Source organism: Abramis brama (genome assembly GCF_963993115.1).
Source record: "Abramis brama genome assembly, chromosome: 9".
NCBI classification, from domain to species: Eukaryota; Metazoa; Chordata; class Actinopteri; order Cypriniformes; family Leuciscidae; genus Abramis; species Abramis brama.
Window position 1 is genome coordinate 10673441 of NC_139971.1, and position 26393 is coordinate 10699833.

The following is a 26393-nucleotide window of genomic DNA, read 5'->3' on the forward strand; positions in this document are numbered from 1 at the left end:
GTCTTGCCTATGTCTGCATGCTGCCGCAACGTGTTTTACATTATTTCAAAATTAAGGATAATTTTTGGCTTCAATATCTTGCGGAAAAGAGATTTTCCCCTAGCGTAAGATATTACGCAGTACTCGTTCCCTCTTCTAGAGAGAACCGAGGTTACATTAGTAACTGAGTACGTTCTGATATTCACTCTCTCCATATTTTTAACTTTATGTGTGTCACATGCTGCAGCAGAAAGTTTGCAAAAATATCAGTTTTTCTTTGAAACTCTATTGTATGTTGCCATACGTTTAATGGAATAATAAATATTGAATTTTCACACAGTCTGTGCATTTGTTTCTAAAACCCTTTTATACATTTCCTGAGAAAATTTAATCTCCAACCATTACACAAACATATCTGTCTGTAATGATGTGAAAAAAAGAGCTGTGTATGAAACTGAAAACTGTATGAGAAGATGTGTATGATCTAATCATACCAACTTTTTATTGAGACATTTGCCTGTGCATGTGGCATTCTGTCTTTGTTCACAAAATTCAACAGTTTATGCACTCCACCACGTGATCTCTCATTACCTCATGTAAACTCTCTTTCCCTCATTGCTCTATCTCATGTTCACTGTCCAGATACCGATAGCATGCAGTTAAATGGGCACAAATGAAACAAAGTACTCTTAAATCAATAGTTATGTTGCTTTAATAATAAGCAAGTGTGCACAGATATAGTCATAGTGTTGAAAAGTAGTAGAAATTCTTCTCTGTAGAATTGATATCACTAGCAAATCAAGTAAAAGTGTGCACTTTAAAAACAAATCTCTGCCATATACTATAGATTATGTCACAAATAAACTTTGTACTTTGAACTTTCTTGCTGTGGGCTGCTCAATGTATTTGATAAGGTGCAATGCCTAAAGGAAAAATTTGCCAGAGACAGAGAGTAACATGCCAAGACAAAGATATCAGCACTGAACAAACCGTAAGTTAGCTACAGTTTATGAACTAAAACAACAAAATAAATGTGACATTTGCATTATTTCAGAGATCGTCTGTAGTTTTCTACAGCAGTTTTAAAAATTAATTTTGTGTGATGCTTGCAGGTCAGGATTGTTATTTATATTTGATTTTATATTGTGTGAAAAATGTTTTATATAAGAAGAGTTAAGATGCAAAATCATCTAAGTGCCATCTGAAATTTTCTTCTAGAATGATACTTTTTTATAAAGCTTGTATATTTAAGTTAAGTAATTTCACTTAAATGACAATTAATAGGTAATTTGCATTGCCATTTAAGTGAAATTATTGAACTTAAATATACAAGCTTGATAAAAATTATCATTCTAGAAGAAAATTTCAGATGGCACTTTGAGGCTTTTGCATCTGAACTCTTCATATATATACTATTATACCATATACTATTTGTTTGTAAAATGTATTTTGTATTATGATGCACATTTTTAGACAAGCTCATATACTACTAAACATATTTTTGCTATTTTTTATTTTTATTTTTTTTGGTTCAGTACAAGAGTTCCTGCAAGATCGTTTTTCTGCAGGGTTATCTTGTCCTAACTACACGCGAAGCAACATAAAAGGTAGCCTATCTAATCAGAGTTTTTGTCCTAACCCTTTCGGACCCTGCGTCCATTACAATGGACATCACATGTCAGCCCCCTTTTTTTTTACTTCTGGAGCATTTCACCTAGTTTAAAGCCTGCAGTCCATGAGATTGGACGTTTGTCATCCAATCAAATGGCAGTAAAGCTCTGCATGTAGTAATAATAATAATAAAAAAAAAACACTACATTGAAGAGAAGCATGGCAGCACTTCACTCCAAACACAGAAGCAAGCAACATTTTCTATGGTTTTATTTAATTTTTTTGATATGTTTACCAGTATTTCATAGTTTGTATGTAAAATAGAAAGATTGAACTTATTAAAGTTAAAAATCGACTGTAGAATTGCACATTTTAAATCAGGATTTTTTCAAATGTGTCTGTCCATTAGAATGGAGGGTTCAAAAGCCTGTTACTGAAATCACATTCCAGTAACTGAAGTCCAGTAATGCTGATTGCAATTTCTTATAAAAAATCTATATCACAGGACTGTAGCAACAATGACATCTGCTTTTCGCATTAAGTGATCATATGATGGTAAGACACATCGTCTTGTGTCCTACTGGTTAATAATTGCCCCACGAGGACCAATTTGCCAGCGCCAGTTTGGCTGGCCTCGTGACATTCCACACACACACACGCACACACACACAAACATCCTTTGTGTATAACTGAGAATAAGAGAAATATCTTTTATTTTATTTTCTAATGTATGTACATTCCTATATGCATGTGTGATTAGTTTTACCTTATAATAGAGGTTTGGTTTTCTAATGTGTAGTTTTGAATTCTAAGTGTTTATCGAAAGAATGTTTCTCCCAATTTAGGGTCTCAAATAGAATCATGGTTTTGTAACCTTACCCCAGACCATAAAACTCTACGACTCGGAAAAGGCAAACATTCCAAGCGACTCACATCCCAAACGCACCACACACACACAGATTTTTTCATTGACTTTCCCACATAAGACATTACCAAAATGTGGATATATTTCTGAGGTGCCTTTTGTTATGACCATGTCATATTGGGGTGTCTATGATTTTGTCATGTGGTAATCACAACTGTAAATGTGTGTAATTCTGCATATCTCCTGTAACGTTGCATTTCTACAACCTTCATGTGATGCGTTTGATATCTCTGAAATCCTCTCCATCTAACGGAGTCGAATCTTGACTGCAAAGTACAATAATATGCATTTGTTCCAGGAAATATCATATTTCTAAATATGATCCTTTCCCTCATAAAACACATGGTCAACGGAGGCGTGTTCTTTTCTTTACACAAAGATAATTTTTCCCGCCTCAGATAAGAAGATCTGATTCGCTGTCGTTCCAAAGACAGGGCGTAAACAGATGTCTTTAAAAAGCAAGAGACCCTGTTTCCTCTCTCTCTTCTCTCATCGATCCCGCTGATCCCACTTCCTTGCTTCTCCGGTCCCTGACCTCCTCCTCCTTCTCCACGTGCAGCGCTGCTCCAGCTGGACAGGCTTCGCCTTGGCCTCTGGGACACATGGCCCGCGTCATGTAAAAGCCTGCCGTCTTTGCAACCAAGATTTGCAACCTCTCCCGTCCCGGGAGACGCACCTGACTTTCTCGGTAATATTACATTCAGTGAGCCTTTTTAAACTTCCCGCGGCACCGGGAAGACCCAGCAGAAGATCCACTTCCTGCCTCAGCCTCAGCCTCACCCGAAAGAGCACAGAATTCTGCAAATATATTGAGCTGATAAAAGCTGTTTCCAGGGGTCTCGTGAACAAAGGTTTCTGTATGTAATAATTACTAATTTTCTCTTCTCTTCTCTTTCTTTCTTTCATTTCATTTCATTCTGATCACTTATGTTATTGTTTGGTTATATGTTTGTTATATTGTTTGCATTTTTACGTACGTTTATATTCGTAGCTCATATAATCTCTAGTTTTGCATTTATTAAAATTCATAAATACTTTTCACTGTCTCTGTGTTTGAAAATCCACCTTATAAGTCAATGAAACTTAAAAGATCCAATTATAAGCTACAAAGCTCGATATATAGACTACTTGAGTAGTTTTAATTAATAAACTCAGAAAGTTTGATGTCCGTGGCCAGAACATAAACTTTCGTGGAGTTTGTAAATAGATACCCCTTCTTAACTGTGATAATCTTACATTTATTCGCTGGACGAATGATGAATAACGATCATACCAGTTACAGAACAAGGTAATCTCTATAATTGATAAAATAAATGTACATGCGACTTATGAATTATGACCATGAGTCATAATTATTAATATTTCCAAAATTCCCTATATTCTTGAGCTAATTCAAATTAACCCAGAGTCGTATTCGTTACAAGACCGATACATTTTTGAAACTTTTTCATATGCAGAATATAGTTCTTGAAGTGCTTGAACATATAGCTGATGGAAATATCTCAGATGTTGACTTTATGTGGAGTGATGAGGAAGATGGAGATGTAAGAAAAATATCCGTATTTAAAACTTTATAAAGTAAAATGACTAGCTCCCGGCCAAACGAACATACGTATTTTACTTAAATCTAAAGCGTAACTTGAATATGAATATTTTTCTTACACAAACGCAACGTTTCGCTTCAGAAGGCCTTTATTTACCCCCCAGAGCCGCATGGAGCACTTTTATCATGGATGGATGCACTTTTATGGACTTTCAAAGCAGAAACAACCATTCTGTCAGGATTCCATCACCATCTCCTTCCACTCATTCCCTCACTCCGCCCACTCAGTCATTCACACGCTCATTGTCACCTGATTACTAATCACCGTCATCTGGACCTCATCATCAGTTCACCCATATATACCTGCTACAAACATTCAGTCATTGTCTGATCTCGTCTACACATGACACAGACTCTCTGCCATACTTACCTGTATACCTACCTTCGATCCCGATCTTCGCAGCCAGTCACCATTCCGTCTTCTAAGGAACTCCTTCATCATCATCTGCAAGAGAAAGAGAGAGAGAGACTTGGTTACACTTCAGTTAAGCTATCATCTGAAATTCAACTTACTGTTTACTCAGCTGTTTCGCTGTACCGATCCATTCTGCAAATTAAAGCATTTAACTTACCATTCTGTCTGCTTCGTCTATGCCAAACCTGACAGAAGATCAGACCACCATGCAGAATCCTTCGGAATCCACAGCGAATTCACCTGTCAATCCGATCGCCATTCATCAACACACCTCTTCAGCTTCACTTCCTCAAGCGCCCGTTGCTTCGTTCACTGCCTCAGCGTGTCCCATGGCCCGACCAGTGACATTCTCCGGTGAGGCGGAGGACTGCAGTGGGTTTCTACTTCAGGTATCTTTGTATTTCTCCATGCAAGAACATCAATTCATCAACGATTCAGCTCGTGTTGCTTTCATCATTTCACTTCTGTCTGGGCAAGCACTTCAGTGGGCACAGTCTCTGTGGAATTCAGATTCGGAAGTCGTCAAATCCCTCTCCGGTTTCATACAACACATCAAAGAAGTTTTCGGTCAAACAGCTGCCGATCTATCAGTACATGATCAACTCTACAATCTTCGTCAAGGCCAATCTTCTGTGAGTACTTTCTCTTTACGATTCCGCACTTTAGCGGCATCCAGTGGTTGGAATGAGGCAGCATTGATCACAGCTTTTCGTCATGGTTTTAACCCTAACATTCGTCAGTTGATGGTGGTTTACGACGACAGTCTGGGAATTGAGAAATGAATTCAAAAATCCATTCGAGTTTCGCAAAGACTATCAGCCTGTGATTCTCCGACTCCCACTGTATGTCCTCCGCCCACGGTTCCATCAGTCACTCCTCCAGCACCAGAGCCTATGGATCTCGGCTCCGCCCATCTTCCAGCTTCAGAGCGTCAACGACGAATTCTTCATAAACTCTGTCTCTATTGTGCATCTGATAATCTTCTTCTCAGCTCTTGCCCTGTTCGACCTCCATGCCCAGCGGTAAGCACAATTCAAGTCTCACCTAAAATTGAAGCTTTAAATCGCACCACTGTGCATGTATTAACTTCTCGTATTTGTGTCTCAGCGCAAGCCCTTATTGACTCTGGTTCGGCGGGGAATTTCATCTCCACACAGCTTCTCCAAAAATTGAACATCCGCAAACATCGCAATTCTCAAGACCTCCATGTACAAACCATCCAGGGAAAACCGCTGGGTCGAGGTCGAATTCGTCACTGTTCACCTACTCTGACGCTGCGTGTTGGTTGTCTTCATTCAGAGGAGATTTATTTTATGGTGCTGGAGGAGTCCACCACTGAGCTCATCCTGGGACGCCCCTGGTTAGTTCAACATCAGCCGACACTCCACTGGAAATCTGGTGAAGTATTACGTTGGGGTGAGTCCTGCCATTTGTCCTGTCTATCATCCATCAAGACAATCCCTTCTTCATCATCGACGCCTCAGAAGAGGTCCAAAGTTCCTGTTTGTTCCACCTCGGTTGAGAGCCCTGAAGTAGAGCATGAAGTAGAGATTCCAGTGGAGTACCAGGCGTACCAGGATGTGTTCAGCAAGAAACTGGCTACTAAACTACCACCTCATCGGCCATGGGACTGCGCAATCGACTTGCTACCTGGAGCCACTCTACCCAAAGGTCGTATCTATCCACTGTCCATCCCGGAGCAGAAGGCCGTGGAGGAGGCTTTACAACAACATTCATCCGCACATCAACCTCCCCTGCCGCTTCAAGTTTCTTCTTTGTGGGTAAGAAGGACGGAGGCTTGAGGCCCTGCATCGATTATCGTCATCTCAACTCTCAAACCGTCAAATACAGTTATCCCCTTCCTCTGGTCCCAGCTGCCTTGGAGCAGGTGCGTGGGGCTCGCATATTTTCGAAACTGGACCTTTGGAGTGCATACAACTTGATCCGTATACGGCATGGAGATGAGTGGAAGACAGCGTTCGTCACCCCATCTGGCCATTATGAATATCAGGTTATGCCCTTCGGGCTGTCCAACGCTCCAGCGGTCTTCCAAGGGTACATGAACGAAGTGTTCCGTGAGTACCTCAACTGCTTTGTGATTGTCTACATTGACGATATCCTCATCTATTCATCTTCAATTGCTGAACACCATCGTCATGTCATTCAAGTACTAGAGAAACTGAGAGAACACAAGCTTTACCTGAAATTGGAGAAGTGTGAGTTCCATATCACCTCTGTTCAGTTCCTGGGTTACATCATAGATCAGCATGGTATCCAGATGGACCAGAGGAAGGTGGAAACAATCCAAGACTGGCCATTACCCACATCTGTCAAAGAACTTCAAAGATTCCTCGGTTTTGCAAACTTCTACAGAAGATTCATCAAGAACTACAGTCTCATCAGTGCTCCTCTCACATCTTCATTAAAGAATCGACCCAAGTCTCTGTCCTTGAATCCCACAGCTATCCAAGCCTTCCATCGCCTCAAAGAAGTCTTCACGACAGCACCAATCCTCATCCATCGTTGAGGTCGATGCATCTTCCACTGGGGTTGGAGCGGTGCTGTCACAGCGGCAGGGTGAGCCTCCCAGACTCCATCCATGTGCCTTCTTTTCCAAAAAGCTGTCCCCGGCGGAGCAAAACTACGACATCGGCAACCGGGAACTGCTAGCCATAAAACTGGCTTTAGAAGAATGGAGACATTGGCTGGAGGGAGCAAATCACCAGTTCGAAGTAATTACAGATCATCGCAACTTGGAATATCTTCGTGAGGCAAGAAGATTGAATCCTCGCCAGGCCCGCTGGGCACTCTTCTTCACTTGATTCAACTTCATTGTTACTTACCGTCCAGGAAGTAAGAATTGCAAGGCAGACGCTCTTTCCAGACTCCATCATTCATCTTCAGAGGACCTCAGTACTGAAACCATCCTCCCTCCAGCCTTAATCCTCAGTCCCATTCTCTGGGACATCGACCAGCAAATCTCTCAGGAAAATTCTCGCCATGCTGCTCCGCCGGGAGGTCCAGAAGGGCGTACTTTCGTACCTCAACATCTTCGTACTCCCCTTCTGGACTCTGCTCACACAGTTCCGGGCTCTGGACATCCAGGTAGCAAGCGTACCCTCTCGCTCCTCAGTCAGCGGTACTGGTGGCCGTCCATCTCCGAAGATGTCTCCAGGTTCGTCCGTGGCTGCTCAGTCTGCGCCATCACCAACACTCCCAGGAGACTACCTGAGGGTAAACTTGTGCCACTACCTATACCCAGACGCCCTTGGTCACACATCGGAGTGGACTTCATGACTGACCTTCCTAGATCCGGTGGATTTACCTGTGTGCTCGTCGTTGTGGATAGATTTTCCAAAGGCTGCAAGCTGATACCTTTACCTGGTTTACCCATGGCTTTAGAAACAGCTGAAGCATTGTTTCATCATGTATTCAGAAATTTCGGCATTCCAGAAGACATCGTTTCGGACAGGGGACCCCAATTCATCTCCCGGGTGTGGCACGCCTTCTTCAAGCTCCTCGGGGTCACTGTCAGCCTCTCTTCAGGATATCATCCGCAGACCAACGGCCAGACTGAGCGGAAGATTCAGGAGATAGGACGTTATCTGCGAACTTATTGCCACCAGTACCAAGACAGCTGGAACCGATACCTCCCCTGGGCGGAATATGCTCAGAATTCCCTCACTCAGCGTACCACTGGGCTCACCCCCTTTCAGTGCTTCCTCGGATATCAGCCACCTCTCTTCCCTTGGTCGGGTGAGCCCTCGGAGGTTCCAGCTGTCGACTTTTGGTTCCATCAGTGCGAGGGGGTATGGGACTCAGCTCATGTGCATCTACAACAGGCAGTGCGGAGGCACAAGGATCAAGCGGATCGTCTACGAGCCGATACACCCCAATACCAACCTGGTCAGAAGGTGTGGTTATCGACGAGGGACATTCGCCTCCGCCTGCCTTGCCATGAGCTGAGTCCTCGATTCATTGGACCTTTCACCATCCAGAGGCAGTTGAACGAAGTAACCTACAGACTCAACCTTCCACCTCAGTACAAGATCTCTCCTTCCTTCCATGTCTCTCTCCTCAAACCCTTCACTGACCCAGTCTCTTCTGTTCCCTCAGATTCCACCTCGGATGACGTGCCTCCTCCTCCCGTTCTGTCAGGATTCCATCACCATCTCCTTCCACTCATTCCCTCACTCCGCCCACTCAGTCATTCACACGCTCATTGTCACCTGATTACTAATCACCGTCACCTGGACCTCATCATCAGTTCACCCATATATACCTGCTACAAACATTCAGTCATTGTCTGATCTCGTCTACACATGACACAGACTCTCTGCCATACTTACCTGTATATCTTCCTTCGATCCCGATCTTCTCAGCCAGTCACCATTCCGTCTTCTAAGGAACTCCTTCATCATCATCTGCAAGAGAGAGAGAGAGAGAGACTTGGTTACACTTCAGTTAAGCTATCATCTGAAATTCAACTTACTGTTTACTCACCTGTTTCGCTGTACCAATCCATTCTGCAAATTAAGGCATTTAACTTACCATTACAGTCTGCTTCGTCTATACCAAACCTGACACATTCACTGCAATTATAAAGCTTGGAAGCCAGGACATTTTTTAATATAATTCAGATTGTATTCGTCTGAAAGAAGAATGTCATATACACCTAGGATGGCTTGAGGGAGTAAATCATGGGCCAATTTTAATTTTTGGGTGAAATATCCCTTTATAGGTATAGTACACCTAAAAATTATATTTGACTATATCACTTACTCATCCTCATGTTGTTCCAAATCTGTATGAGTTTCTTTATTCTGCTGAACACAAAAGAAGATATTTTAAAAAATGTTGGTAACTATACAGTTGACAGTAGCATTTGACTTCCATTGTATTTTTTCCTACTATAGCCTATATTTTCCTAATAACTACATATTATATTATTATAATATAATATTATCATCATTACTAATTATTTTGAAAATTACAATAATATTTAGCAGCAATGTACAATACAATACAGTACAGTACAATACTGTATAATTAATTACAGCAAAAGCAGACCAAATTATGAAATACAGTAAAAATACAGTAAAGTACTATTTAGTAGTTTACAGTACTGATCTTGTGTACTGTAAAGTGAATTACATTACAGTTACTGGAAATCGAAATACAGTAACTTGCTGGCAACCGTGCTGCCAGTAATGTACTGTAAAAATACAAGAAAATCGTTTACAGAGAAATTTTTTCAAAGATGCACACAGGAAATTACTGTAACGTGAATGCGTTGATTGATTCCTAGGTTTATTTTGTTATGAATAAACAAATGTGCGATCTATAAAGCAAAAACCTTACAATTAAAGTTGAAATGTTGTAATGTTCAAGTTTTTGATCTAAAAAAAGAAAGATGCACAAAGAAAATGACTCTAATATGACCATATTGATTGATTCTAAGATATTTAGTTTGTTACAAACAATGTGCAATCTGTAAAACAAAAACCTCAAAATTAAAGTTGAAATAGTACACTGTTGAAAAGTTTTTGACCTTGAGAAAATGCTTTAACTATATACCAACAATTGTTATGTTTATTATTTAATTTTATGATGGTACATTTTTGTTAAGTACACCTGTTTTGACCTGACGTCCATTGAAATGGACAAAAAAAAGAAGAAAAGGGGGTGGGGTGCGCGCATTGCGAGAGTCTTCCCTTAAGGACTCTTCGTTCTCGTCTGTCCCTCTTCTCGAGGGAAGAGAGACAGTCTTCTTTGCCCCGCGGTTCGGGTCCCTCTTGCGCCGAGGCCGAGAGAAGGCTCAGATCGTGGGGGTCGCAAAGAGACCTCGCTGACGAGTTCGAGAGAGGAGTGAATCTCTCTCGATCGTCAGTGCGAGACGAGGATGAGCTGCTGGCCGAAGATGATCTCTCTCAGGCGTCTTTTGGGCCAGCAGGCAGTGCTCTTCTGGCGTCTAGCCAGGACGAGCAGGAGGAGCGTGAGGCGGGCGAAGATGTGGAAATGATAAATGAGCCTGTCCAGCCCTCCTGCCCCGCGTACGAGGAACTGATGGAGGTGATGGAGCGGGCTGCTGTTAGGCTTGATTTGCCTTGGCAGCGTGTTAAAGAGGAAGCTGCTCGTGGAAGGCTCAACGAGCGCTTCCTCTCTGGCCACACCCCATCAGTTCCTGGGAGCCTTCCATTCCTTCCTGACCTCCATTCTGAGGTCATGAAGGCATGGAAGAACCCGTATTCTTCCCGCATCCATCGCTTCCAAAGAAGGAGTTATTCCAATGTGGAAGGGATGCAGGAGCACGGGTATGTGTCGATGCCTCCTGCTGAGGATAACTTTGCGAACTATCTCGCGCAGGGGGAGGCATCGGCACTAAGAGCTCCAACCCTGCCATCCAAACCTCTTCAGACCACATCTCGTCTGAATGGCAGGGCGTACGCGGCGGCAGGTCAGGCTGGTGCTGCACTGCACACAATGGCTGTGTTGCAGGCGTACCAGGCTGATCAGATGAAGGACCTGGACCAGGGTCAGGGCTTATCCCCTGATGCGGTAGCTGAACTGCGCCACACAACAGACCTGGCTCTCCGGGCCACCAAGCAGATTCTATAGCTGCTATGGTGGTCACGGAGAGGCACCTGTGGGTGAACCTTTCTGGCATCGCGGAGAAAGAAAAATCATTTCTCCTTGATGCCCTGGTCTCGCCCTCCGAACTTTTCGGTACCTCTGTCGAGGCAGTGGTCGGAAAGTTTAGAGAGACGAGGGCGCGGTCAGCGGCGTATAAATCCTATATTCCGCGCCGGTCCAGGTCCGCACCCTGACACCCCGGGGGTCCTGGCCCGTCTCGCTTTGAGGAGCGTAGACAGGGCCAGCGGGACTCAGTCGCCACTCGTGCCCCTCCTCCTGGTAGGAGCAGGACCGTGAGACGGCGCGAGTCCAGGAGGAAAAGGCAGGGGGTAAGGAGAGAAGACTTCCAGGCTAACCGGGATGGTAATCGCCCTGGAAGAGGCAGATAATCACCATTCTCCCTTTACACGCCCTGCCTTCCCTCTTTCCCCCTTTTAAAGTAACATCAGGCCCATGTGCCGGACCCATGATGATAATCTATAAATCTGACGATCTGCATCAGGCTTGGTATATATCTTTTGAACATAGAACAGGCTGTTCCAAAAAAAACAAAAAAACGTTTAATTTGGAAGTAATATATTTTGATATATTCCTGGAATTGTTTGGCCTCCGTTCTTCTTTGGAACGGATCTGTTCTGCTATACAGATAGTTTCTATGAAATCATGTGTGGCCTCCGCTATATGGCAGGCCCTATTTACCTTAAACATTTAACTAACTTAAGGTTTGTATGTAATGCACCATTTGGCCTGTGCATAGAATGTGTCAGACTTCCTCTCCTGTGAGAGTCATATTGCTGAGGTTTCCATGCGTGTAACTTTTTTTTTATATATATATATATATATATGTAGGAGAGTAGCGTTACAGGTGGAGATTGAAAAGTGGCCCCTCTCTCTGTGAGGTGGTGCTTTAGGCCCTTTGCTACATGAGCCTTGGTGAAGATAAGCTAGCTTTCTTAGATATATGTGTCAGGCCTCCTCTCCATTGAGAGTCTTCCTGCTGAGGCCACCATATACACAGTTAGGCTGTCTATGGTTAGGTATACAGTGAGGAAAATAAGTATTTGAACACCCTGCTATTTTGCAAGTTCTCCCACTTGGAAATCATGGAGGGGTCTGAAATTGTCATCGTAGGTGCATGTCCACTGTGAGAGACATAATCTAAAAAAAAAAATCCAGAAATCACAATATATGATTTTTTAACTATTTATTCGTATGTCTATCAGCTAGAATTCTGACCCTCAAAGACCTGTTAGTCTGCCTTTAAAATGTCCACCTCCACTTCATTTATTATCCTAAATTAGATGCACCTGTTTGAGGTCGTTAGCTGCATAAAGACACCTGTCCACCCCATGCAATCAGTAAGAATCCAACTACTAACATGGCCAAGACCAAAGAGCTGTCCAAAGACACTAGAGACAAAATTGTACACCTCCACAAGGCTGGAAAGGGCTATGGGGAAATTGCCAAGCAGCTTGGTGAAAAAAGGTCCACTGTTGGAGCAATCATTAGAAAATGGAAGAAGCTAAACATGACTGTCAATCTCCCTCGGACTGGGGCTCCATGCAAGATCTCACCTCGTGGGGTCTCAATGATCCTAAGAAAGGTGAGAAATCAGCCCAGTACTACACGGGAGGAGCTGGTCAATGACCTTAAAAGAGCTGGGACCACCGTTTCCAAGGTTACTGTTGGTAATACACTAAGACGTCATGGTTTGAAATCATGCATGGCACGGAAGGTTCCCCTGCTTAAACCAGCACATGTCAAAGCCCGTCTTAAGTTTGCCAATGACCATTTGGATGATCCAGAGGAGTCATGGGAGAAAGTCATGTGGTCAGATGAGACCAAAATAGAACTTTTTGGTCATAATTCCACTAAACATGTTTGGAGGAAGAAGAATGATGAGTACCATCCCAAGAACACCATCCCTACTGTGAAGCATGGGGATGGTAGCATCATGCTTTGGGGGTGTTTTTCTGCACATGGGACAGGGCGACTGCACTGTATTAAGGAGAGGATGACCGGGGCCATGTATTGCGAGATTTTGGGGAACAACCTCCTTCCCTCAGTTAGAGCATTGAAGATGGGTCGAGGCTGGGTCTTCCAACATGACAATGACCCGAAGCACACAGCCAGGATAACCAAGGAGTGGCTCTGTAAGAAGCATATCAAGGTTCTGGCGTGGCCTAGCCAGTCTCCAGACCTAAACCCAATAGAGAATCTTTGGAGGGAGCTCAAACTCCGTGTTTCTCAGCGACAGCCCAGAAACCTGACTGATCTAGAGAAGATCTGTGTGGAGGAGTGGGCCAAAATCCCTCCTGCAGTGTGTGCAAACCTGGTGAAAAACTACAGGAAACATCTGACCTCTGTAATTGCAAACAAAGGCTACTGTACCAAATATTAACATTGATTTTCTCAGGTGTTCAAATACTTATTTGCAGCTGTATCATACAAATAAATAGTTAAAAAATCATACATTGTGATTTCTGGATTTTTTTTTTTAGATTATGTCTCTCACAGTGGACATGCACCTACGATGACAATTTCAGACCCCTCCATGATTTCCAAGTGGGAGAACTTGCAAAATAGCAGGGTGTTCAAATACTTATTTTCCTCACTGTATGTGTCAGGCTTCCCCTCCATTGAGAGTCATCCTGATGAGGCCTCCATATACACTTTTTTTGTCTGTAGCATGTTGTAGTTCTCCTCTCCTTTGAGAGTCATCCTGCTAAGGCCCCATGCAAACAACTTTGCAGGTGGAGCTGAGAAGTGGCCCCTCCCCCCCTTTGGGGTGGTGCCTTAGGCTCTTCGCTCCCTGAGCTCTGGTAGTAGATAAGCTAGCTATCATAGGTATGTGTGTGTCAGGCTTCCTCTCCATTGAGAGTCATCCTGCTGAGGCTTCTGTATACACAGTGCATGTTTCAGGCTTCCTCCCCTTTAAGGGTCATCCCTTTTGAGGACTTCATACAATTAGCTTAGACAAGATTTTTTTGGTATATGTGCCAGGTCTCCTCTCCATTAAGAGTCATCCTGCTGAGGCCTCCATATATACAGTGCATGCCTCAGGCTGAGGCCTTCATGCGAACAGTTTGGTAATAGGTAACTAGCTGTTTTAGGTATGTGTGGCAGGCTTCCTCTCTATTTGAGAGTCTTCCTGTTGAAGCCTCCGTATACATAGTTAAGTCTGTAGCATGTGGCAGGCCGCTTCTCCTTTGAGAGTCATCCTATTAAGGCCCCATGCAACCAGCTTTGCAGGTGGAGCTGAGAGGTGGCCCCTCCCTCTCTGGGGCGGTGCTTTAGGCCCTTCGCTCCCTGAGCTCTGGTAGTAAATAAGCTAGCTATCATAGGTATGTGTGTCTGGTTTCCTCTCCATTGAGAGTCATCCTGCTGAGACCTCCATATATATACAGTCATATGTGTTAGGCTTCCTCTTATTCAAGAGTCATCCTGTTGAGGCCTCCATGCCAACAGCTTTGCAGATGGAGTCTTAGAAGTGGCCTAGCTATATGTGTTAGGCCTCCTCTCCTTCGAGAGTCATTCTGTTGAGGCCTCCATATACACAGTGTATGTTTTAGACCTCCTCTCCGTTGAGAGTCATTCTATTGAGGTCCTATGCGACCAGCTTTGCAGGTGGAGCTGTGAGGTGGCCCCTCCCTCTCTGGGGTGGTGCTTTAGGCCCTTCGCTCCCTGGGCTCTGGTGGTAGATAAGCTAGCCATCATAGGGATGTGTGTCAGGTTTCCTCTCCACTGAGAGTCATCCTGCTGAGACCTCCATATATACGGGCATGTGTGTTAGGCTTCCTCTTATTCAGCTGAGGCCTCCATGCAAATAGCTTTGCAGGTAGAGTCCTAGAAGTGGCCCCTCTCTCTGAGGAGGTGCTTTAGGCCCTTTACTCCCTGAAGCTCCTTTTTATTGTCGAGCTAGCTCTCCTAGCTAAATGTGCTCCTTCGGGAGATTTTTCTGTTGAGGTCTCCATATATACAGTTGGACTGCTTTTGGTTTAACTCTAGTATGTGTCAGGCCTCCTCTCCTTTGAGAGTCATCCTGTTGAGGCTCCCATGCAAGCAGCATTTGAGGTTAGAGTCAGTAGTTTAGAGCAGTAGTTTAGAATAAGGGCCCTCTCAATATCGGAGAGTTGTTTTAGCCGTTCTCTGTCTGAGCTCTGCATTTTTGAACTTTTCACAATTTAAGAATAAGTTCTGAAGACCATGTAAGTGTGCAGGCTTCCTCTGCTCTCGGAGTCTTCCTGCTGAGGCCTCCGCTTCCCTTAGGTCTAAATAGGTTGTTGGCTTCAGCATTAAAGGGACACCAGGCAAGCCTGAGTGTTTTTTCTCTACGAAGCTCCCCCTAGCTCCCCCTAGTGTCTGGTAGTAAATGCTTTCAAACACACTGTCGTAAAAACGAACTGTTGTCCCTCGCCACGAGCAACCCAGCTGATCAGCTGTCAACCCAGCTAAGCAGAGGAACCGGCTATTTCACAGATATGAACATCTTCCTGTCCCTGCAGTCCAGAATTAACCCTAATTAATCTTGGAATATAAGTCTTTTTACCAACAAAACACTATGACGCGTGGCCACACAAAAAAGAAAAGAGGTGTAAGAACTGTGACTACCTAAAAAACCATACCCATGCTTGCTAGCAAACACACGATCTCCGCTAGCCACCTAGCTACCCCGTAACAGACATTCATAGAAATACCAAAGATACTTCATCAACCGTCTCTGGAAATACAGTAAACAACACATTTACAGATAATAACGAACGCAATGAAAGTACAACCATGCACAAAATAAAATATCAAAGTGTTACTTACAAGCGCAAAAGCAAGAATGCGAGGTCTGCATCTGACTTGGAGCCTTCTCTGTCTTTCAGCTCTCGCCATTCTGAAAAAGCTTGACCAATGTTGATACGTGTGCGAGCCCTCGCTCGGTCTGAAGCTCTTTTCCTTTTCTTTTCATCTTCCGTCAAGGGTTTTCGCTACTTCTTCCCCGGCTCTACCATTAGACTGGCTCCCAGCCTTCTGGTTTTTAAATCGCGACTTAAAACACATTTTTATTTCTTGGCTTATAATCCGGCATGAGAATTGTTGTAATTGTCTGGTGTTGTATCTTGTCTACTTATTGTTTCTTCTCAATGTACAGCACTTTGGTCAACATGGTTGTTTTTAAATGTGCTATAGAAATAAAGTTTGTATTGTATTGTATTGTATTGTATTATACACACGTTTGCAACAATCGCTAGCCGGGTTTCGTTAGCCTGCCTCTGTGCTGGGGATGTTTGCCGTAAACTGATCCTGCTTCTCGCGATGTCTGAGACTTTGTGAGACTGAAGGACGTAGGAAGTAGGATACACCGAACTTGCAAGCGGGATATTCTTCCTACAGGCAGTAGGGGCGGGTGAGAGAGTCTTCATTCGCCCTGTAATGAGTCATTTAACCATATACCGACTTACGAAGATGATCAATTAACACGAAAACGTTGCCTGGTGTCCCTTTAAGCGTGATAGCCTCCCTGGCATAGGGGTCGACTTTGGTTCCCCCAGAAGTAGCAGGCCAGAGACCTTTGGCTCGGGGCCGTACTCCCTTTAATGAACCCTTCTCGGTAGATGTGGTATCCATGCCTTGAGCTGTAGCTCAGCGGTGGCCCTAGGGAGAAGTGCTACTGTTAGCCTGACGTGTAAGCAGTAAGGGGCTTTAACCTTGGGTTAATGTGTTTTTGTGCTTGTTACACATAGTTGTTAAGCATCCCCTTAGCATGGCGGCGTGGGTATAGCATTCCCATAGCGTCATTTTACGCAGTGGGAGTTCCCTTTCGAAAGGGAATGTCTCAGGTTACGAATGTAACCTATGTTCCCTGAGAACAGGGAACGAGCACTGCGTCTCTTTGCCATGCTTCCGGTCTGCTTACTCAGTCCCTTCAGACGAAGAGGATGACATATTCTCTGAGCGCTCCCTTTATACTTCCCGGGTGCGTCAGAGCATGACGTCATGGCTGACGTGGGCCAATATGATTGGCAGGTTTTTACAGGTACTTCAGTCATTGGTCACGCTGAGGCGGTTCCCATAGCGTCATTTGACGCAGTGCTCATTCCCTGTTCTCAGGGAACATAGGTTACATTCGTAACCTGAGACGTACTGTTTATGTGCTTTATTTAATGTTAAAAGCATGCAATGTGACTTTGAATATCATTTAGTGCTCCCAGCTAGCTTTAAAAGCAACAATGGATAATTCACCTCAGATCTTGAAATTAAACAAATGGTAACAAGAACGTTCAGACTGTGAACACACAAGTGTATTTTTTGACAAAGATTGTTTTAGTAACTCAGTAGCCTATGTATTTTTAATAATGTTTAAATGGTGTAATATTTGTGAATTTGATTATGTAGCCTACTCATTTTCTTGCGAGTGTCGTCAAAACCACTCTCTGGTGCTGTGCACTTGCCGCGAGACTCTGCCCACACGCTGTTCTGATAGGCTGTGGGTTTTGATTGATTTTGACGCATCTCGCAGTCGCGTCCCGTCTAGTGTGGACAGACAAATTATTTGTCGCTGGAATCTTATCCAGGGGGGTAATCTATCAGCCGGAAACTGAAGCTTCACCGGGGGCCGCCATTGATTAGCAGACCATCACCTGCTGTTAGCATTCCATTGACTCCCATTCATACAGTGAATAACTTTACATCTGAGGCATTTAAAGACTCCATTTGTCCATTATTTATTTCTAAAGAAACACGAAAATGTATAAAAGGCTCCATTACCTTGTATCTTACGTTATGTAGAAGCAGTTTTTGTAAAAATAGGCTAACGGTTGCGTCATAACCACGTGACTCTCTGTCGCACAGTAGAGAAATTACCGTATGGACAGGAGGAGAAGCTCGCGGGCAATCGGGGGACGTGGAGGCAAAATGACAAAATAATTAATTAAATACTTACCAAAAGTTGCTCCTGCTCCTAGCTCATGGACACCTCCTACTCACGCTCTCCGTCTCTGCAAGTTTCGGAAGAGAATGATTCAGATTACTCTTGGCACAGCTACTAAAGACAGACAGGTTGCTCACATCACATCTACGTCGTCAAGCTCAGTTTGAGTCTGCGCAGTACGCTCAGGCATCAGGAAGTGAGTGCTTCTAATTGACTTCACTTTTCGCCATTGAATCCAATGGGGTTGCTGTGTCCATTTCTTTTACTGTCTATGATCTTATCGCATCGCGTCTGGTTAGGACATGGTGTGAAGGTGTGCGTAGCGGCCTACCACATCACTTTGGGTGGATTATCTTTGGGGAGAAACCCTCTGATAACGTTTCCTTCATGGCACTTTGAGGTTGAGGCTTGCAGCCCGAACCAGAATTCCAGCTTGGGACATGCGTTGGTTTTAGAAGGTTTATCTGCGGCTACCTTCGAGCCTCTTGACATGGTTACAGAAAAGTTTCTTACCTTAAAAAAAGTGTTTTTTTTCTTTCTAGCCATATATTCACTAAAGAGAGTAGGAGATCTTCAGGCTCTGTCAGTATCCCCCTCGTGCCTTGAATTCGCATCGGGGATGGTCAAGGCTTTCCTTTAGCCTACCCTAACGCCCGTTTCACACATACTCCGTTTGCAGTGCGTATGCGGTGCGTATTTTTTTCCGTACCCTTGTTAACAGGTTAGAGCTTTCACACTGCACGCGGTCCCACATGGAAATAACCTATATAAACATATATGTTTTAATATAGGTTTTGATATAGGTTTTTAATATATGTGACATATATAAAATTGGCCGTTTTCCTATATTATATGTACATATATGCACATATATGTACATATATGTGTACATATATATTTGTGCATTCATGTACCTATATAGGTACATATATGCACGTATATATGTGTGCATATATGCACATATATATGCACCTATATGTTCACCTATATATGCACCTATATGTTTACCTATATATTAGTAAAATTATTAAAATCCATAGGCAACATAAATAAAAGCCCAAAATGTAGAAATTTACATTATTTATTTACTTAAGAACAATCAAATAGTACAAGAACAAAAATAAGACAAAAAAACTGAACAGAAAAAAATATATGTATATATATCTGTATCTATATATACATATATCATATATCTATAATATATGTTATCTTTTTGATCTTCTCAGCTCCGTGAGCTTCAAATTGATAGATGTGCCTATCTGAGCTAGGCATCAGTTGCCAAAGTGAGATATGAGCTACAAAATGACCAGATCCTGCCATGAGCTATATAGGAGACATATCTTGTATGTACATATAGGGCTTATATGTGGATATAAAGAAGCAATACAGGAGACCTATATGGCCTGTATATGCACATATATGCACCTCAATTTTGCCTATATGTGGCATATATACGCATATATGCAGCATATATATTATCATATATGTGCATATATGCTGTATATAGGTTTCATATATGCGCATATATCCTCATATAGGTTCTTTCCATGTGGGGTTGCAGTCCGTCGATCCGTTCCAGTTGCGGTGCGTATATAGCAGTGCAGCGATCATTTCCGCACCGAGTCTATTTTTGCTGTGCTGCAAACGCTGAATTAAAGAGACAGCGCATGTTTCGTGGTCAAAATGAACACAGATTGACCTGAAAATGTAGTAATTTCACCATAAATGCGTTTAATTAAAAAAATGTAATATCACCATAAATGCATTTAATTATGCAAGATTTAAATTATGCAAAAGAAAGGGTAAGTTTTAATTTAAAATGTATGCGATTTTAATAAGTAAACATGGTTAAATATTTTACCACTTGCTTGAGCAACTTAATATATAATTATATAGAAGTAATGCATTGAATAATACGTTGTTTAAATTGTGTTTAAAAAGTAATATGTCTATTAAAGAGTGTATATGTGTACAAAGAGAATCGCAATGCTGACAAAACTTTTTTAAAATAAAAGTTGCTGATAACTTATGGATTTAAAATACAAATAGTGAGTATGTGTTTGTGGTACAGCCGCGGATCAGTTATGCACTGCAAACACAGCATATGTGAAAGCACTATAGCGCATGCTGCTCCTGCACAGCATACGCACTGCACATGAAGTATGTGTGAAACGGGCGTTACGCTTGTTCTTGTGCGCTCTGTCTTGTCGTGTGAGCGTGTGCGGTTTCGAGTTCGCTCGGGCCGTACGCTCTTTTGTCCACATGTGTTGTGTTTTGTTTAGCACGAAGTTCGTGTTTACATCGGCTGCATGTTTTCATGTCATGTTTTGTCTTGTGCTGTGTAGCACACAGCTTGTGTTTTCCACTAGCTGTGTGCTTTCATGTTGTCATGTTTTGTGTGAACACGTGGCTTATGAGTGTTTTCATTAGCTGAATGTTCATGTCTTGTTTTGTGTGAGCACATGGCTGGTGATTTGTTTTACTGGCCAAGTGCTTGTGTTTGTGTCATGTTTGGTGTGAGCACAAGGCTTATCATGTGTTTCCTTGTGCCATGTGCTCTCCTGTCCATTGTCTAGCCCTCCCATCTTTTACCTGATTATTGATTAATTTGCCCCACCTGCCCTCCCTCCCTCCCTGCTTTGTTTGCTCTCCCTGCTTTGTTTGCTCTCCCTATTTATTCTCCATGTGTTTTCAGTCCTGTGCAGGGGCCCGTTCTTCGTACGTTGCTTATTACATCCAAGATCAAATGACACATCCAAGATGATATCATCATGCGAATCATGATCTGGCTAACTCGGTTCTTCGAACACACTTGCCGGATATGATTAGTATCGCTGGATTGAGTTATCTGAGATAATTGCGCGTTCATGCGCTAGTTAAAAGGGGATATGTATCGATAGTAGAAACATTGATCAGCAACGCTGCTATTGGCTGCTCACCGTGGCCAAAGAGCGCGCTCAGTTTTTCTCCTCAGCAGAGCAAGAACTAATAGTCGAAGTTTATTCGGAATTTTAATGTTTAATCAAAACGCCAGGCAACACCTCAAAGTCTGCAAAAGCCAGGAGAGAGGGCTGGCAAAAAGTAGCAGACAATTTAAATCCGTTAGAAGTGGCCATGTTATATGTTTTTATCACTTATTAGTCTATATTTTTGTATTTTAATAATTGCATAATTACTTTGTGCATTGTAATGTCAGTCACCACACTAGAACATGGGAACAAATAAAAGTGAAGTACAAAAATATTCTACATAATGGTAATTTTTAGTTATATTATAGTCTCTTTTATAAAAGGCACTGTTAAATAAATGGTTGTCTGTTTATAAAAGCAACCAAGAAAAAGGCTGAGAAAAAAATAGAAAAGATCTTAGTAGCCTACACTGTAAAATAATTTTTGCTGCATTAAGGCTGTATAGTCATTTCAACTGTTAAATCTTGAGTAATGATGAATTGCTTTGACTTGTGAAAGTGAAAACTGATAAACTTATGTTAATGTAAAAATATTTTGCCATGAGTTATTGATCACATTTTTTCCCCAGTGTAGTTCATTGTAATGGCATTGTGTTTTCCTCTTTTGTGCACTTTTACATAATACACCAACACTTGTATCTGTTCCCAAGAAAGTGGTGGCTGAAATATGTGCAGTAAGTGGACATTTTCTAACTTTCCAAAGGAAAGAAAGTATAAGACTTTGTAATGTCCATTTGTTTCCATTGCACTGGACAGTGAATAAACCCTCTCAGATAACTGTCATATGGAGGAACTAGCCTACCTGCAAGTGCATAAATAACTTTACTTAATTTATACTTGTATGCTTTATGGCTGCAATATAAGTTGCAGAATTCCACATCTACAGAAAGGCCTACAGAAGAGTCTGCACAGACAGAGCAGACATAGGCCTACAGGTGGGCAGTGTATAGACAACTTTTCCTTTTTATTTGTTGCATGAGGCATGTGTCTATCTCTTGTTGCAGGCACTTGACCACTGGCTTTTCTTTACAAAGAACAATTGAAATAAAACTCAAGGAACTAAGCATATTTGTCTTTTATTAAACATTTAATGAAAAGTGGGGTTTTTTTTGGCAATGTTGTGTAATATGGCACATGCAACAATGTCACAGGCCCTGTCAGGTGTGCAACCCCTCAGACTTTTCAGACACTGAAATCTTCCCTTTAGTTAGCCAAAGTTCATTTCATTGTGTGCCCTTGTCCTGGAGCTGCATTGTAACTGGTTTGGGTCAGGGAATGGGGTCATAAAACACCTGTCTGCAGGCAGGAACATGTCATAATCACCTATGAAAAAATGCAGTTCTGTTAGGATCAGCATAAGTGTATGTAATACAGTGAGCTTGATATTTAAGTGTGGAACTTTTCTTACCACTTTCAAATAATGTGCATAAATGTGAATCTCTGAAAATTCTTAAGTCATGCACAGATCCTGGACATTTTGCTTTCACGTTTGTGATATGGAAGATTTTAGTCAACTGCCTTTTTTTTATTTGATATAATATTACTAATCTGGAATATTAAGAATCACAATAGTAACTGGGCTGCACATTTACATTGTGAATCCCCTTTCTGTTCACATAATCCCCTTCATTGAGGCCTTGATGGCAGTCTATAGTAGCCTATAGTCTATGGTACCAATCACGTTAGTGAAGCCTGAGTGACATATCTGTAATCAGCATGGTCATGATTGTATGATCTTCATAAAAAATTATGATAGCCTAAAAAAAAAATAAAAAAAAACTGCTTTACAACATTGGGTCTTAAGTGGCTTGGAAATGCCACAAAAAAAACTAAAACTGTTTTTTAAACCTAAAAGCGACAAAAAACGACAATCTCACGAATCACGAGAAAAAATATATATCTCAGAAAGTGCACTATCACGCTGCGCTGGACTTCCCGTATCAGCTCCGCTTATGAAGCCGGGATCTAATCCTGTTAACATGAAATAAGCCTGCTCCCGAGCAGGTTTAAGTTTGCGCACATGTTGCTATGACAGCAAGTCCAGGATGAGCGTTGAAGAACCAAACAATCCAAGATCATGCCAAATCGCCAACAATCAAATCCAGCTAAGTGAGTTAGCGACGTACGAAGAACGGGCCCCTGGTTCATTGTTGTATGTTTCCTCCTGTAGTCAAAAGCCCTATTCACACGGGATTAGTATTACCTAGGGACCTCCGGTAATTTGTAATAATCGCAGAGGTCGTCTGTGATTTTTATCCCGTGCGAATCTGCCATGTCTGTAAAAATGTCTGTAAAAATTCCCCCGAAAATTACCTACCGTATTTCGGCCAACACAGGGGTCCTCTGATAATACCAGTCCCGTGCGAATCCCCATGTCTGTGATTTGGGCTGTTTTTCTGTGAGCCTATCGTTTCCTAAAGAACGTAATAACCATTACGGGCCGTTTAACAGTCCATTTTACGTCTGTATTAAAACTATATTACACTATAAAATATCTCAATATGCTCTACTCCAATCCGATTATAGTTTTTCTCCAATAAAAACTATGAAGTGCTGCAAAAGAGAAAACAAACTACAGTAAAGACGTGATCCGGAAGCTCAACTCGGACCGTTGTCATGGAAACGTCAAATTAAGCATTTTGGCGCAACATGGAAGCTCTTTTGGAAAGTTTGGACGCTTTTTGTGGTAGTGTAATTAGTAGTCTGTATCGTGGAGCATGTCTTTGTCTCACACGGCCTCTAAAGACGTCCATCCTGTAAGTATCTCAAGAAATCAAAGTGTGAAAGAGTAAAAATTATATAAAATGAAATAAACCAAATAAAATGAATAGAAAAACAAGCATATCGCGACGTTTCGGTATTTATAATACCTTCTTCAGGCAGGCTTGTTGTAAATATGGACAAATAATAAAATAAAAAGAAGATATATATTTATACAATAATATGATATTCTATAATATATATAATATATTTCACTAATAAATTGGTTTTAAATAAGTTCTTTTTTTGAATTGCAATACTGGAGCGCGATCTTCGTTTCAGCTAGTGAAGTGTGAATGGGTGGGTGCACGCTGTAAAGTCCGTAAACTCGAGGGAATTACGAACATTTATTTGCCCGTGTGAATGAGCCACCAAAAACACAGACAATAATAATTGAAATAGTTCACTTTCAAGTTTACTACTAGTACATTGATATTAGTATACTTACTACATAAAATATACTTAAAAATATACTTGAACACTAAAGTATACTAATAAAATGAACTTGAAGTGTACTTCTTTTTCGTAAGGGTAGTAGAATTTTGTGAAAATTGAGAGGAAAAGAAAGAGTGGTAAAGAAAAAATGAGATAGGAGGGAAAATAATATTTTTGTGTTCTCTCACAAAACTTTTATGTTCTCACCCAAATGTATTGTGTTCCCCTGAGAAACTTTGTGTTCTCTCACAAAACATTTGTAATGATTCTACCTGCCTGTCTCACTCTGAAAAAGTACAGGTCCCGGATGAAAAAAGTGTCCCTTTCATAATGTCATCTCTACTGCACAGTGTCGACAACATATAAAAATGTAATATTATACAAATTTATATAATCCAATTATTTTATTCATTTACAGGCAAGATGACTCAATTTTCTTGGAACACCATTTCTGTCTCTCTCTGGATAACAGTCGTAATCCTTTTTGGTTCTCTCTGTGATGGTGGCAAAATCTTGGTGCTGCCTGTGGAGGGAAGTCACTGGGTGAACATGGACATCCTCATCAAGGCTTTACATGGTCAAGGGCACAGCGTTGATGTAATACGCACCTATAATAGCTGGTTTGTAAAGGAGAATTCAACTTATTACAACTCTATAACCATACCTAACACCAAAGGAATGGATGAAGAATTTATAGACAATGTCCTCTTCAAAATGATCGACTATGAAAGAGGAAAGAGCCAGCTGAGCGCTTTACAGCTGCATTTATATGTATCCAAAGCTATTCATAAAACTCATGAAATGATATGTCAGCTTATAACAAACATATTTGAAAGTGCGGAGATTCTGAAGACACTGAAGGAAAAGCAGTATGATCTGATACTTACTGATCCATCGTGGGGTGCAGGGATTATCCTGGCTCATGAACTCAAGTTACCCATGGTATATAATGTGAGATGGACCGCTACTGGAGAGGGACACTTTGACGTCGCTCCCTCACCAATGTCTTACATCCCTATCACAGGATCCGGAAACACTGACAAGATGAACTTTTTCCAACGAGTAAAAAACGCTTTCTTCTATTTGCTAATGGACATTCAGAACAAACGTTTTAATTTGCCATTGTACCAAACATTATGTGATAAATATTTTCATCCGCCTGTAAGTTTTTATGAACTTCTCCAGGGGGCTGATATATGGCTTATGAGGGTTGATTTTGTTTTTGAATTTCCACGTCCAACAATGCCAAATATTATCTACATTGGAGGCTTTCAGTGTAAACCAGCAAAGGCCCTTCCACATGATCTGGAAGACTTCATGCAAAGTTCTGGAGAGCATGGAGTCATCATCATGTCTTTAGGGTCATTTATCAGTGTCCTACCAGATGATTTTACAGCAGAAATAGCTACTGCTTTTGCTCAGCTCCCGCAAAAGGTAATTTGGAGATACACTGGAAAGAGACCATCTACTTTGGGGAACAACACATTACTGGTTGACTGGATGCCACAGAATGATATTCTAGGGCATCCAAAGACTAAAGTTTTTGTTGCACATGGCGGAACCAATGGGGTTCAAGAAGCTTGGTACCATGGTATTCCAGTGGTTGGGATTCCATTCTTTTTTGACCAGTATGACAATCTTCTTCGTTTGCAAGACAAGGGAGGAGCCAAGATACTCTCCGTCTCAACTTTAAACAAGAACACACTGCATGCAGCCATACAGGAAGTAATCAATGAACCATCTTACAGACTGAGTATGCAGAGACTCTCTCATCTGAACAGAGATAAACCAGTTAAACCTTTGGACAGCGCCCTCTTCTGGATTGAGTTTGTAATGAGACACAAAGGTGCTGCTCACCTCCGTACAGAGTCCTACAAACTGCCTTGGTACTCCTATTACTCAGTAGATGTTGCAGTTACATTGTTTGCAGTTGTTCTGATATTCACTCTATCTATATTTTTAACAGTTCGATATCTGTGTGTCAAGTGCTGCAGCAGAAAAAGGAAAACTGAGTGACATTTGCATTTGATGTTGATCACTTACAACTAATATAAAATTATTTGACTGTTTTTACTGTTTAATGTACCCCCTATTTCACAGCCTGGAATAATGATTTAATGATGAAAAAACAATAACAATAGGCCA

At 41.9% G+C, this 26393-nt stretch overlaps 1 protein-coding gene across 2 annotated transcripts; it reads left to right on the top strand.

Annotated features, from left to right (window-relative positions):
• Nucleotides 1-871: 871 nt before the first annotated feature.
• LOC311089777 (UDP-glucuronosyltransferase 2C1-like) lies at nucleotides 872-26393 on the top strand. 2 transcript variants are annotated; one of them, XM_084124744.1, is made up of 2 exons: nucleotides 872-970; nucleotides 24667-26393. In XM_084124744.1, the coding sequence occupies exon 2, from the start codon at nucleotides 24672-24674 to the stop codon at nucleotides 26262-26264; it is 1593 nt and encodes a 530-aa protein (XP_083980870.1). In that variant the 5' UTR covers nucleotides 872-970; nucleotides 24667-24671; the 3' UTR covers nucleotides 26265-26393. The 2 variants fall into 2 exon arrangements, with proteins under 2 accessions (XP_083980870.1, XP_083980871.1); XM_084124745.1 differs by lacking the exon at nucleotides 872-970 and adding an exon at nucleotides 1523-1586.